This window comes from Neopelma chrysocephalum, unplaced genomic scaffold (assembly GCF_003984885.1).
Source record: "Neopelma chrysocephalum unplaced genomic scaffold, ASM398488v2 Primary Assembly neopelma1_75, whole genome shotgun sequence".
Lineage (NCBI taxonomy): Eukaryota > Metazoa > Chordata > Aves > Passeriformes > Pipridae > Neopelma > Neopelma chrysocephalum.
Window position 1 is genome coordinate 8,184,954 of NW_020897736.1, and position 15,821 is coordinate 8,200,774.

Here is a 15,821-nt window from a genome sequence, read left to right on the forward strand (position 1 = left end):
GGAATCTTGACTTTAAGTCGATCTGATTTCTACTATTTAAACGGAGTTTCTTTAACCCCTAAAGATGATCAAATGTGGAATACCAGATTTTCTTCCTGACTTTTGAAGCAATCATGTTATGCCCTGAAGCATGTCATGATTAGTCCCATTTCAGCTGTGCAGTTACACATGTTGTTGTAGCCATAAAAGCAAAGCTTTTAGAGCAACAGTGCAAGAAGATGGTAGAGTGATTTTGCCTCTAAACAAGATCTCTAGCTTTTGTATTTGCTGCAGAAAGAATCATTCTCTCCAGAGATCAGAAATCAGTGTCCTTCCCTAAAAACATTTGAGTAGTGTTGATCAACTCTAAAGTTTAGCATAGAATCCAGTTTCTTTGCTATCTGATAATAATTCCCTATACCACTAAAAAGAAATGCAAGGTCACTGCACACAGCCACACATGGAGCAAATGAAACTGTGGTTATAAGAGCTTCCTCTCCCAGCACAGTTTCAAAACAAAGCTTCCCACTCATCTGAGCACCTAAATAAAATGAGAGGTCCTTTCTGAGAGGACAGAAAGGATTTTCCCTCAAAGAGCCAGATGGGACCCAATATTGCAAGCACTAAAGGTGGCTGGGTAAAGAGCAAGATTGAGTGTAAAAATGTATCCTGAAAAGACACAGAGTCTTCTTCATCTCTAAAATGGGCTTGTTCTCATTTGTGTTCTAGCAAGGTCACAGATTCACAGCATATTCTGGGTCTTGGTCTGGTTACTTTAATGAAAAGCTACTAGTAAATGTATATCAGAACTTTGAGCAGCTGAGTCCTGTCACAAACATCACTATATCAATGCATTTATCAATAACTGGTTTAATCAATAAAAATTTGAAATACTAGGTAGGTGAGTATGGATTCACAGAAACCATAAATATTTCTCCCCAGGGTTGCCACTTCCACCTTGATCTATGAGACAAAGAAAGCAACACAGATAGTGCACAGTTCACCCACTGACACAGAGGAAGCCCATGTCAGAGGTGGGGAATAGGCTTGCTGGTTCCTAATCCTGTTCCTAATCCAGGGAGATTCTAATTCCCTTTCCTTGGGAGAAAGACCTAGATAGGGTCACCCTGCTGTCTGGCCTTGAGGCAAATCATTGGGTAGCCAAAAATTTGTTCTATAACTTCCTAAGACATTCAGAAATGTTAGAGTCAGATCCTACATAAGCCAGCTTTGAGCTGGAGAGCTCTCAGTGTGGTAATTATATGAAAGCACAATCACCTTTGAACTCCCTGCTTGCGCTCCAACATGGGCTTGCTGTGAGGAGGCGGCTGGTGACCCCAGAAATCGGGAAATGCCAAATCTCTGTAGCCTGGTATGGACTTAACACATTTGGCCCTGGCTGTGTAGAAGTGAGGGCTGTGGAACAGGACATCCCCTTGGTGTTTCTCCAGAAGATTTCTCACTATGTCTGAGCTCTCCATCTTTCCTCCAGGACTAGGATTGATTGAGGCCTCACAGTGAGGGAAAAACAGTTTTTTGTACCAAGCAGCATCTTTTGGGAGAGGGCGCAAAGCAAGCACACAACTTCTGTCTATATCTTCCTCTTCACAGGAGTCTGTATCCTGGGCTGCTTCTGCAATGTCTCTCTTTTCATCATTCTGATCCCATCTGCATTCCTCCTTCTTTCTCCAGCTCTGCAGTGGAACTTTGAAATCCTGTTCCCCTGGATCTGGTCCCATCTCTGTGACACTTTGGTTTCTCCATCTGCAGTTTGGATGTTTCGCAGAAGTAGCACTTGGAATAAAATGAGAAGGAGCAGAGGGAAGACTCTCAGTCCTGTCCTTCAAGCTCTTCTCTTCCTCAGACTCCAATTCAAGCTCCTTTAGGTTTAAAAAGCAGAAGGAATTAAAAGAAACTAAAGACAGATTGTGCCTCCTTCCAGAGGAAACCTTTCAAGGAAGAAAAGAGGAAATATTTACACATTTCCCAAAACAGTACTCAACCAATAAAACAACCAGAACAAAATCAGTGCGTGGACCACCTGCCAGCATTTCTCTATCCACAAAGCTGTTTCAACAGAAGTCCTGAGAAACCAAAAGGATCCAACTAGAGATGACTCACCCAGATGACTCAACTGAAAGCAATTGTTCTAACAAAGAAGGGAAGATATTTTACAAGGCATTTTTTTTAAATATAAATGTTACAGCGGGGTAAAGGCAGACAATCTGTCATGCAAAACTCCACCCCACCTTCATGCAAGAGTATAATTTAATCCCATTTGGCTACTTATGGTGACAATCAATGTAACAATATTGTGTACACAGGAGATACATTAAACCAGTGGTCTTTTCCAGACTCATATTTGAATCAGGGTATTCAGCTCTCCTAAATTCCAAGACTTGTAATGAGTGCAGTAGTCCATTTTTTGTCCCAGACTGAACTAGGAAAAACATTTGAACTGTTCATTTCACTCAGTGGCAGTGCAATCTTCCCCTCTTCCTTCAAACCACTAGTTGACAGTATTTATTTTCCACATCTCATTCTGATCTTGATATTGCTGTTGAAATTGCCAGCAAGGATACAAATTATCTGACAGATTTCTCATGTGGCAATTGATTCAACAGTGCTTACTTAATCTATACCCAGACAAATGTGCATCAAACATCATTCCTTTTATCACTCACAAGTCACACCAATAAACTATAGTAAAAAGTCATAATCTTTGGTTTTCCAGTCCTATAAGACTTACAGGTTTCCTTTTGCAATAGCCTTGTCTGGTCATCACTTGTCAATACTGCCTTTCAAGTATTTCTTAAATTCTAGAATATTCATAAATAAAGGAAACCTCACTATGATTGTACCTGAAAATTATGGGAAAGTTCTGGACACATTGCTTCATATTGTCCAAGATCTTCCTCTGGCCGGTCAAGCACTGGCCCTGACCTCAATTTATTCACATCTGTCTCCAAATCATAATCCTACAAAAGCAGAATTAGAAAAGCACATAAATTACAAATGCCCCACAAGATGCTTTCAATCATCAGTGAACTGGGGATAAGAATAGGATCTGAAACTTTCACAGTTGAAGGTTCCTATGCATTGATTTGCAGCCTCATCCATATGAGATATGAGAACCAAGGCCAAACTGTGTCAAACATTTAGTCATTGCATTAAAAGAACCAAAACCAAAAAAATGAAAAACCAAACAAAGATCAAACCAACAAAAAAACCCCCCAAACACAGTAAAAGATGGGGCAGGAGGGAAGGATGGAGACATGGCATTAATGACAGGGCATTACACTACATCATTATTCAAATAATTCCACGTGTCTTTAAGTATGTCCCACCAAATACCATCAAAGAAGTGATTTGCTCCTGACAATCAGACTAATTTCTGAAGCTGTTATGGAAAAAAAAATGTAAAATTGCCTGAATGCACAAGTGTCCGTGGCATTTCAAACCCCAAGCCACACTTGTGTCACAAAACAGTGTCTGAACTGCTGTTTGGGCCTAGGTGAAAAGGCAATGAAGGGCTGCAAGGAGCGTGAGGTCAGGTTAAAAGGATTTGCCACTAACAGCATACTGATGCATAAATAGCTTCAAACTTGCTGAAGATTTGGACTGAAAAGAATAGAGGGTTGATGTGGTGATTTTGATTTTCACAGAACTGTCTGAACAGCTCCTGACAGAAGCGTAAGCTGAGTTTCGGTTCGGTTGCTATTGCTTGTATGCATGGATATGTGTTATGTAGCTGTGAAAATGTTTGTAAACCACATCAATACCAGGAAACATTGTGCAAAAGATCTTACACAAAGAAAGGTAAGCTGAAAGTTCATTATCCATTCCATGCTTGCTTTCCCTTTAGCAAGATTTTTCAAGGAAGATATATGACCAGCACACCAGACAAACAGTGTTTAAAACTCCTATTCAGAACAAGCTCTTAGGCAAAAAAAACCCCCAAAACTGCTTACATCTACTTGGTAAATCCTTATGAATAATGAAATAGTTCAGAAGCATAGGAGCTGTTTCTGAATGAATAACTAATTAAAGAAGGAGATAAATTCACTATGAACCTTATTCCTAATGAACATCTTGACGAGCTCTAATATTCAGATAAAAACAGCCAGACAAGGGCAAGTTAGGACACTCAGATAATGTGTGGGGGATTTTTTTAACTTCCTTTTTTCATTGGGTGACATCTGTTTAATACTTGAGGAGAAAAAGACAGGGCAGTAATGAGAACACCCTTTCACAGAAGTCTCAATCATATCTAATTAGACTGTATATGCAACTTCATTTCTTTAATTCGCCTTCCCAAGCCACTTTAGGTGGATAAGACTTATTAGCAGCATTCAGTACTTCACATTTGCATATGAGCTTGTTTGTATTTTCACAAGAAAAAGGTTTGCACTCTCGTCCTCAGTTGATAGGGTTTTTTTTGCCAATGAGGTCACGGCAGGGAGAATGCTAAGGAAGAATTCAGTGAAGTATGGAATAATTCATTGTATTATTTGTCTGTGTAGAGCATCAAATAAAGAAGGAATATAGGTTCAAATGCCCCAGTTGTGGCTTAAAATAACTAACCTTTTCCTTAGTGTGGGTGCACAGCCCAAATATGATCTGATATGGGAAGAAAGAGAGGGTTAGTCTTTCCTAGGTGATAAATCAGTTTTTCCTGAGTAAGTTCCATTTTTCTGGCATACACCTAGAGGAAACAAAGATCCACCATTTATCCCTGACTGTGTATGTGATTCTAATAGTTGCTGGTCAGTCTCTCTGCAGGAACAGAGAAGTCACCAATTCCACACCATCCTGGGTAACAAGATGGCAAAGAATAAAATAAATGCAGGGGAACTCTAATGAAAATCGGTGCTTTGTCCTTGTCTTCTTTCAAATATCCTTCTATTATTTGTGCAGTGTGTTCATGTGGGACCACATGCACATCTACATTCTCTGCTTAGATAATCTTTCAGATGTCAAAATGGACAATGAAAAGTTTTACTTTCCAGTATGTAGATAATCATGGAAACTATGGTTCATATACCTACTTCCTCCTTACTCTCCCCATCCTCGTTATCCAGGTCTTTTTCAGCCTCTTCTTCTCCATCACTTTCATAGTCACCTGCAGGAGTAGGAAAGAGGTAGAGTCAAAGGTGTTCAACCTAATATCCCTCTCATGTCCTGCAGAGAAATACATGTAAACTCTGTGTGTGCCACACACTCTATAACCCACCACAACCCTGATTAAAGCAGATCCCATTTGTTAATCTCTTATAAATGAATTTGGCACTAAATCACCCAGTTTTTAAAGCTCTGTTCCCTTGGACTCAAACACTGCCTTTCAAAACCATGACAAATGTCCCCATGATATGGATCCAACTCATTTTACAAAGCAATACAGAGATTTTCTGCTTGGCTGCAACGATATTACAGGATGCTCTTAATCTATATTATCTAGATTAGAGTGTTTTACTGCTATGATTGTTATAGTATTTGAGCATCTTCCACATGAAACTGAATGCAACAGAAATTGCTTGTGTGTATCATGGAGCCTGCTGTTTCTCCTTTTCTGGGGAGTAGCTATCCTGCCTGTACTTGAGTTCTGCTTTTCAGCAAGATCTCACATCTTCTGCTCATGGAGCATGACTGCTATCTGCTTTTATTTTAGAAAGCGAAAAGAATAATAATTCCAACAATTCTTTAAGGAAAAAGCTGCAGGGCAGTTCCCCCTCTCCCAAACACCGATGCACAGGGACAGTTGTGCCTCACTATGCTCCATTATTTATTTTGATAATAGAAGAACATTTTATTTTTCCTTGCTCCTTTTATTCTTCTTTAATTTATTCTCCAAACAGGCTCTCCCAGGTTCAAGAAGACCTGGGAGTAATTTATTCTCTATTGAATGACACTGTAGGCCACCAGATGAATTTTAACTGTAAACCCCAGGACTGTGATACCAACTCTCCCTTCCCCAGACCCCACACTTAAATCTCATGTCATGCTCTTTTTCTTCCTGTTGAATTCAACCTTCAGCCATTTACCTTCAGATCCCTCACATGGAGGTTCAGCCTTGGCATTCCCAGGAAGAGGGAAGGAATAGAAACTTCTTACTGTTGCCACAGGCAGATGCTCCTTGGGGTAGCACTTTCTCAGAATCTGAGTTGCAGTGGTTATAATAGGATCCAGATTCCTACAAGATAAACAGTCCTAGGAACAAAAGGAGAACAACACTAAGAATGGTCTCTTACAACTGTCCTACCTGTCACACACGGTCCCCCCGAGCAGTGCTGGGTTAATGATTGGATTCGATCTTAAAGGCCTTTTCCAATCTAAATGATTCTATGATTCTAAAGTACTTTATTATAATCAGAAACAGGAAAATGACTGTGTTGGGGTTTTTTTGGTTGTAGAAGATTTTACTCTGTTTTCTCATATATGATTGAACAGCTTTATAAGATTCAGTGGGATTAACCGGGATTCCTGTAGGGAGGCTAGGAAAAAATCATCTAAAGCTGACATGCTTACAAGACTCACTACAAGAATCCTAATATGTATTTCTAGATCTCTGGCTGTTTGGAACAAGGGGGAGAGAAAAGACAATTTTTAAAGCATCTCCAAGGAAAGTTTTATTATGGGTAGAGCAAACACCAAGGAGAACTGGTTTCTATTTCTGTTTCAATTTATTCACTCTTTCACATGGTTTCCTTTGTTTGCTGTTATTAAAGGAAAGATTAGGAAAGTTTGTCTCCATGTGGGAACAGGCTAACGTTCTTGAACAGTCTTACTGTAGTTTAGTTTACTAAAACTGTTCTGTTTTTACTAGAACAGTGAACACAGGACTGTTTAATTGCTTGCCTTGGGACAGCCAACTTAATTCACTGCCAAGTGAATTTAAATAGTCAAGAACAAGGCATATACATCCAGTCAATGAATTTCCACACATAGAGTTACTCAATGATGCCATTTGAAAGTCGTATTTTTCTTTACAGCAAATGAGCTTACAAGAGCAAACAAGCCTTCAGATACTTTACAGGGAATTTGTGGGACTGTTTGGATCAGTGCTCACAAAGTGCTCTCAAATTCCAAGATAATACAGTTTACAAGTGACTGAAAAATATTACATCGTTGTGTTGGAAAAGCCCTTTTTACTGGCACCTGAGAAATAGGCAGGAGACTGCTTTGTATGTGTGTAAGCTACCCAACTTATTTTGTGGTAGGATAATGTGAATGAGGGAAGAGTGAATCCTTAGCTCAGAAAACTCACGTAAATCTACCCTGAATTCAAGAGATCTGCTTTTTAGTCTCCACACTTCATCTTTTCTCCATTGAATCTGGAATAGTCCAGATATTACAGTATGTGATATATACAAAAAAAAAGGAGGTTTCAATATGACAGTAAGACAAAAGATAGTGATCCTAATGGATGCTACTACCAGAAAATGGAGAGTGGAGTATAGGATGATATTATCCTAGAGTAGTACAGGAAAAGAAATCAGGCAAGCTTAAGACATCAGATGGAAAAGTGATAAAATAGCAAAATAACATTGCATGCAGCAGCCTCTCCTAAAGTAGATACCATCCTGTTTTCTTGTCTCAGAGCAGGCAGCTCTATCACTGCACACAAAACCAGCCATTGCTAATGTGAATATACCATTTAACTGTCAGGAAAGTCTAACTGCAGCTAGGAAAAAGCAATGGGAACAGAAAGTATTTCCTTTCCACAAATGATTTCATTATCTAAAATTATTTTTCATTCCAGGTAAAAGTAGAATATAAAATATCTCTAAATTCCCCTAAAATATCTCTAAACTCTCCTCAAATAAAGTAGCAGTCACTTCTAATCTATGTAAGGTGACAGTCTTTGAACTATTGGCTCTTTCTCTAAAGACATAAGCTTAAGGGCTATTAAAAGCTTAGGTATTTCATCTGTCCATCAGCCCAGACAATAGGCAGCCAGAGAGGTTTCAATTGAAAACCATCCTTGTAAATAGGATATCCACTGGAATTTAAAACAAACCCATCTTGGCAAAACTGTTTCCATTTCAATAGAAAAAAAAATGTTTAAAAAGTTTCAGCAGAACTTTTCTAGCCAGTTTTCAACACCTTTAAAATCTCATTAGCTGCTCAGAGTTTGGTCAAGGTTAATCACCACAGCCAGCAAATTCCTAAAGGCACCAAAATACTGTCTATGGACAAAGAGTCATTGCTTTCCCAATCAGGAATGGGAAGCACTTCCAACGTTTGGTGTCTTGGAGAGACACTGTGAGACTGACAATATCCCAAAGAAGCAGTGAGGGAATATACTGAGCTTTGAATTTATTAACCTTGGTAATTTCTTGTCCAAGGTCTCCCTAACAGTGCACATTAGAATAAAGCAAACTGGAGGCCCCTGGAGCTGTCATTTCCGCTCCACTTCTAACCTTTGGAAGGATTAGCATTATCAGTGTTTACTGGAGCCTTAGTATGTCATTTCCTGTTTGCTCACCCAAGGTGACCCCATGTTTGCACTTCCCATGGAGTTGCTCCCAGGCTGAGCTATCAGGAGATGTTAGCTCAGAAAGCTTCATGGGCTGCAGAAGGCTCTGGAGAGGGAACAAGCTGATATCTACCCTCAAGTAGCTGTTTCCATCCACCCTATTAAAGTTTCTGCAGACCAGGGACTTCTCATTAACAGAGGCCATAGGCCCTCAGAAGGTCTGCTAGTTCCAGCTACCTCATCCCACCTAAAGGAATGGTCAATTCCTCATGAGGAAAGTGAAGTGAAAAAAATCCAGAAGTCTCCTATATACTGTTAGTAAGAAATATCTTTCAGTCACAGAAGAATCATTCATGACAGTGATGGTAAAAGGGAAGAAGTAGACACACTGGATCCCAGGGCAACGGATTTTCTAAAGGAGAAGGGGATGTGATGGTCCTAGAACGAGATAATTCACTGGGCAGTAAGAATGATAATTGAAACACTTCTGTGGAATCAGGTCTACAACGGAAGGATTTTCCCTAAGTCACTTCTCCACAGCAGGCTAAGGAAGCATGTTGCTGAGAGGCTGAAGAAACTGCCGCTGTTCTGTACCTGCCTTTTCTATACATTATAGGGATCCCATCCACAGGACTATGGCATCTTTCTTGAACCCACAATAATGTTTCACAAGATTAAAATTTAGCCTCCTGAAAAACAGTTGATGGATGTTTCTCATTATAAAAGGCGTGGCTAAATAAACCAATTGAGTGGAATTACCTGGATACCGTGAAGGAAAACTCTCATGAAACACCTAAGCAATTCCTCTATAGCTATATTGCATTATTCTTCAGGAGAGGAAGACCAAGCAGACAGCAGGATGAACAGGGAAGGAAAAAAAAGCAATAAAACCCTGAACTAGGACTCCCTTGAGGATTGTAGGAATTAAGATTTGTTTTAAACTGAAACATTTCAGCTTTTCTGAATTACTAACTGTATAAAAGTCAATACTTCTTAACATTATAATTTTTTTCATCTATATGTCCTGTCCTGAATTTATATAAGTATGGAATTTCCTGCACTGTGAGGTAAAACCCAGCACTAACTACCAAATCACCTCATTTAAACACAAAAAGCACCATTACCTGCACGCTTGTGAAGAGAATCTCCATTCCTTTGGAACCAAGGAAAGTCTCCCTGCCCAGCTGGATGTTGGTGATGTACTTTAGGCAGAGCAGGAGACCCCTTCGAATGTAAATGTAGTTGTTAGAGACATCATTGCGATGCCAGTCTTGGTAGAGTCTCAGCAAGCCACCCAGGTAGCCCCTGTTCACTGCCCGGCGGCTGTTGGACTCTGAAAACAGAGAGAAAAGGCTGAATTAAACTCTTTTCTGTTTGAAAGCAATGTGGCAACTCAGTGCTCAAACTCAGACTTTGGCACCTGCTCATTTTTACTTAATGGTCTTAGTTTAAAAAAATAGAATTTTATTTTAACTTTTTAAAATTGTGCTTATTTAGGGTGTTACTTGCTAACCATGCACTAGGTTCTTGGAATCATACATGAAAAAGAGAAACAGTCTCTCTCCTATCTATCTGCAAACAGCTGCTCCAGAACCCTCCAGATGAACCAAACCATGAGTAGGGAATGGGCAGAGCCCATATGTCCTTCCATGTGCTAACAAACATAATTCCAGTTGCAGCACTATAAGATTTCCTGAAACTGCAGAAGCTCTTGACGGGTGAGAACAGCTAAAGAACAGTAATATTAGTCAACAGCAGGTCATAAAATCTTCTGAAGTGGTGTACTTCAGTCCTGAGAGAAAACCTTGCTGAGATCAACAAATTCAGAAACCTTGTGGCTGTACAGTCCTGTCACAGACAGAAAAATTATGTTTAACTTCTAAATGTATTCCCACATATGCCTGTACAGTGAAGGTCATGAATAAAGTGATTCTGGGAAGCCACAGTATTTAAAAATTAGCAAAACACTAACACAAGCAATAGCATTTTGGGCTTCTTTTCTGTTGCTTTCTTGCTCCAAGATTTTAAAGGTCATATTCAGGTAATGTTTAAAGGCTTTCCTGCGTAGGCAAGAAAATGAAAAAAAAATATTTAAAAAAATAAACTTTATAAAAGTATAGGAGAATAGCTGCAATACTCCCTTAAACATGTAGCTCCAGGATATCAGACTGAAAAGAGAAGACTATAAAACTTGTGATAAAAAATAAATGCTACTGAGTATTCTAAAACACATCCCTTCACCCATTGCATTCCTTCCTGCCCATCAGGACAAACATGAAGCCACACCAAACTCCAGGCTCCCTCCCTTCAAACCAACCCTGCCTAAACATCTTCTCCTGACTAGCCCTGACATTCTTTGCTGTGACACACGTTAGAAGCTGTCAGGAGCTCAGTAATCAAAGGAGGGGCCAGGTAGCATGAATAAGACAGGAGCTCAGCTCCCTGAATACCAATCAGCATCTACAGCTCACAACAGATGGCTCTTGGTACGGGTTCTCCAGAGCCAGTAGGCTCCAATCCATTTCCAGTTCATTAAGCCAAGTGCCAGAGCCTCTCACACCTGGAACTTTAAAGTCACCAGTGGGGATTCGCAGGACAGGAGAGGAAGCTAGAGGTTAAGAGAGAGAATAGAAAGATGCTGTTTGAAGAAAGTCAGTAACAAGGGAAGCCATGGAAGGAGCAAGCAGGAAGCAGCATGGGCAGCAAACCTCAGTCCTAGTGAAGAAGCAGATGGAGGCATTGGAAAGGCAAAGAAGTCACCTAAAGTTGTCTCAGTCTGCTCTCTGCAGTACATTAGCAAACTCTTACCTGGAGAAGGGATTGGAGGGCTATTTTGCTACCTGGCCTGGTCTTGGAATTTTATCTACCATCAGCACCACGGGGCTGGCAACAAACAGCACTCCCAGACTGGTCTGCCAACTCATTTTAATCCTGCTCTGCATCTTCACACCACCCTGCTGACATGCCCCCACACTGACCTGCTGGTCCCACAGCTACTCCAGTCCTACACAGCTCTGCCCAGGCTCTACACCTTGGCCTGCAGTTCTCTAGCACTGTATCCCCTCGCTGTTAACCACCTCACACTGACTCTGCCAGTACATCTTGTATTTCGAGGCTTAGTGGTTGTCAGCATGTAGAAGGTCATCCTCCTCCTTTGACCTTCACTACGTATTTCTGTTTTCTATTTGACTTTCTACAAGAAAACTTTAATTGCTTGAGAATCCCTTATCAATCCCAATGATTTTATTCATGATTTCCTGTTAATCCTCAACCAGCTGTCATGTTTACTAACCTGCAGGATGCCTAACCCCTTAAATCAGTCAATCTTCCTTGAAGAATTACTCAGGAAGCCCTGTAAAAGTCAATAAGTATATAAAACATGACAAGAAGAAGAGAGACAGGCAGTGTAAGGTAGGGACAATTTAGATCAGACTCAGAGCTTCCCTGAACTGTTCAGGGACGGATAAAATTGGACTAGATCTAGAGTTTTATAGCCTCTAGCACTCTGTGCTTGAAGTCTAAGCTTTCTGTGTCAATGCTGATAGGAAGAGAGAAAAACCGGAAAGCACTGTGTGTAGAGCTTCTTGGGGAATTTATTTAAAACAAAAAATAAAAAAATTCTCATAAAGTATGTTTGTAATTTTTTTCCCTCACATCTTTTCAAGACAGATTTCCACATTTGAATCCCAGCTCCATAGGGACCAGAACACACAACTGTCCTATGTCTCAGTTTTAATACTCGATGAAAAGCATGGAGGAAGCTGAGCAGAATAACTTTGCTGTTTCCTCTGTGGTAAGTTAGGATCAAAACAATTGCTTTGAAAAGTGAAGCTGAGATAGTCTGTTCTGCGAGAAAGAGATGGAGAGGCAGGACTACAGTTTCCTCAGCTCTTTGATCAGAAGCAATGAGAATTAATTGCTGAAGGGGCAAAAAACACATTCATTTTGTTTCTGCTGTCTGATTTCATTGATTCTCCTCTGCTCTCCTGTGCTGTCAGTGTTTTTCTTAATTTTTTCTTTCATTTTTTTCAGTTCTATAGTCAATAAACTAGTGAATATATGAAGGAGGAAGCATGCCAAGATCTCCAGAAGGCAGAATGGAAAAAGGAGGCCTCCCCACCTGTCTGTGTCTGTTGGTCTCTCCATCTAGGGATGCACCAGCATGGGTATCTATCTATATTTTGGCACAAATACAGATGGTGGAAATGAATCATACAGGTACAAGCAGCACTGCACAGATTTTTAGGCAGCAAGAACCCATCCCTCCTGGAGCGATTATGTAGGATCTGTGTGGTAAGTGGCAAAATGTCCTATGTCTTTTGACCCTCTTACTGTTATTCTTTAGTTAGTCCCTTCCCTTCTCCCTAGGTATGGTCAGTGTCCAATGGAAAGGGAAGTTCTCCTCCCACGCAGCTTTCAGAAGTGCCCAGGGATGGTGCTTCCTATTTTGAGTGAACTTAACGACTCTTATTGTGTGAGGCCATCAGTGGGAACTCAGCATCAAACCCAAAGAAAACTGTTTTGGCTAAAGACTGGGCTGATAAGTGGGCAAAACTGCATTAAGAGCAAAAATCTGACTATACATCAACCACTTTATGCTATAAATATCTGCAGCCATCAGGGCCCGTTGAGCTCTCCCTCTAGCACCTGCCTGTGTGGCAGTGACCTCTCCTTGAGTAGGGATGTGTCTCAAGGTTATCCCTCAAGGCTGAGGGATCCTTTACCTGACACAAGACATTGATGGGTTGGTAAGTGAAATTTTTTGCATGCATGTAACATTTAAGATACATATAGTAACCTCATATGATAATATTTGTATCCCATACTAACCTTAAGTGTAGTAAATAGTAGAGTATTGCCCTCCAATCCATCTGTTCCCATTAAAACTAAACTAATTACGAGGTCAGATCTGCCTGAGTGATCTCTGACTCTTATCCCGTGACTTCACAGTCTTATTCTGGCATCTCTGACAGGGGAGCACTGTCTTCACCACCATGTCCAAACCAGTCCTTACCACGCTATTTTCTTTGCAAGAGTTTCAGTTCTGCCTGCTGAGGCTGGGCTAGGTGATAGGGAATGCTCAATGTCTTATTAGTTTCCCACACTTCTACTACTGCCTCTCCATTTGTGGCTTCCAAGGCAGTGCTGTTAATCAGTGAAGGTTTAAGCACTGCAGCACAGAACATGTGGCCTGGTTCACCTGCGCAATTAGCCAGAAATGCAGAAGCCTCAAATGGTTAAAGATGTATCTAAATTACCAAGGGGATCACACTAGAAAGAAATCCCTGGTTTTGGCAGAATTCTCACTTTGTGCTGGGGGACAAGAGACAAGGACAGACTCTAAAGTCAAGTTTTCAGTTTAGTAGATGACTAAACTGACCACCAGTGTTCCTGTGGACATTTCTGAAGCCATCCTCACAATCCAGTCCCCTTTGAAGTGTCTGCCAAGAACACAGGGACCACTGGAAAACATGCAGCATATTTAATCACAAAACTGTATTACAGTCAACTTGAAATATGATGAGCAATGCACTGCTTACCAGGCAGAACAAAGAGATATTTATCTTTCCATCTATCGACTTGAATCTCTTTGTTGATGCCACTCAGCTGATTCATTATGCCAAGAACATACATTGCTATAGTTTGGAGATAAGAATGCTCTGCTAAATTAACCCTATGGCCCCTAAAGCAGTGAAAAGAATAAGAAAATCTCCAACTTCCCCACTCTGCTCTAGTGATTGCCTCTTGGGAATAAACGATGCAAGATATCTCCTAAAGCAAAGAGAATACAGTTATTTTGTTCGGTCATTGAGAGGTCATTTTTGCTAGAGAAAAGCACAAGGATCTTCTATAGAAACAAAATTGTCCCCATGGAGAAACAGTCACACATGAAGTGCTGGGATGAGTTCAGACACAGAAGGCTCTACAGTTTCAGCAAGAAGCTGATATTAGCTCAATTCTTGTTGGAAGCCAGAAGACTGGGCTATACTTGTGCCCTATAAACTTCAGAATCCAGGCATTTATTTCAGCACTTAGACAAAGAACACTGGCACAAAACTAGAGAACACAGACAGGATTTTCTAGCAACTACAAATGCCATGTTTTGCTCCTAGACCAGGAATCAGCCACAAGCTTAGCTTCAATACAAGAACAGCTCATTCTTTGTACTCCAAAATATTTGTCTTAGTTCCAGGTGTTGTTCAGTTCAGTGGCAGTCATACAAACTGTATCATGATACAGGGATTATTCTCTACTTTGCTTTCATTTCATTGTTAATATTATTAAATGTTAAATTATATGTTAAATTACAGAAAAGCAAGCCAAACCCTTCTGAACTAACCTCAGAAGGAAACTGATTTTCAAAAAATCCTTTTTCTCCTTTACTTTTCAGTTTCATAATCTATTCTGTTTACAACTCATCGGAAAGCCACAAATCAAATGAAAAAAATACTGTTGCACAAAATTTCCGGTGTGATTTTTCTGACTGAAGTGGTTTGAAAGACTTCAAATAAGGATGCTAGAATTTGGAAGACTTGCTCAAATTCAGACATTGAATTTTCTGACACCACATCATCACTGGAGGCACAAACCCTGCCCATGTCAATACAAAGCAGTAAGCAATCACTATTAAGGATGTCAACAGAGAATGATGCAACTCCTCAACACAGGTTTCATTATACCCACCCTGAGGAGCAAAACAGGAGGAAGATGCCATGTCCCAGGAGATGAAAACAACCCTTTTCTCTGGAGCATCAAGTTACTTTCAGTTTGGGATGTCTATGGATGAAGTGTCTTGGGGGATGGAATATGAAGGATATAGAAAAATAACTTTCTTTCCCATAAAGTAGCTCTTCTCAAAGAGAAAAACTTAAAAGTAAATAGAATCAAGACTATCTGCATTCTGAAATTCAGGAAGAAAGGATAGACACAAAGCTTGTTTTAGAAGATTATTATGAATGGAACCACTTGCAAAATTCAACTCTGATCACAATACCCTACAAGTTGTGATTGTGGATTTGAAGCCAGACTTATACTGGAGTTTGAATCCAGAGATGGATAATAAAGTCTTAAACTGATCATGAGAGATGGGTACCTGGCACATTATTAGGAAAATCACAGACATCGTGCTGTTGGCTACAGGAACTGGGATGGTTTAACAATAGGGTATTTTGACTCAAGATCAAAGACCTGCATCACTGGATCTGTTGTAAAGCATTATGAATTCAGATGTGGAGAGTGCAGGCCTTTCAGAAACCCTAATCTGCTTCTGTGCTAGAACATCGCTTTCTGTTCCTCAGAATTGCTTGCCCCTCCCTGATGCCAGCATAAAAGGAAAAGAATGACACTGATTATTTTATCCCACCAG

At 40.2% G+C, this 15,821-nt stretch overlaps 1 protein-coding gene across 1 annotated transcript in view; it reads right to left on the bottom strand.

The window, feature by feature from the left end:
• Positions 1–15,821, bottom strand: part of AGBL1 (ATP/GTP binding protein like 1) — a 249,726-nt gene that overhangs the window by 206,869 nt on the left and 27,036 nt on the right. The window contains exons 5-9 of the mRNA XM_027688705.1: positions 9,580–9,788; positions 6,021–6,186; positions 5,028–5,101; positions 2,841–2,957; positions 1,258–1,859 (exon numbers count right to left, since the gene is read on the bottom strand). Coding sequence (XP_027544506.1) covers positions 1,258–1,859; positions 2,841–2,957; positions 5,028–5,101; positions 6,021–6,186; positions 9,580–9,788 — 1,168 coding nt within the window. The remainder of the gene's footprint in view (positions 1–1,257; positions 1,860–2,840; positions 2,958–5,027; positions 5,102–6,020; positions 6,187–9,579; positions 9,789–15,821) is intronic.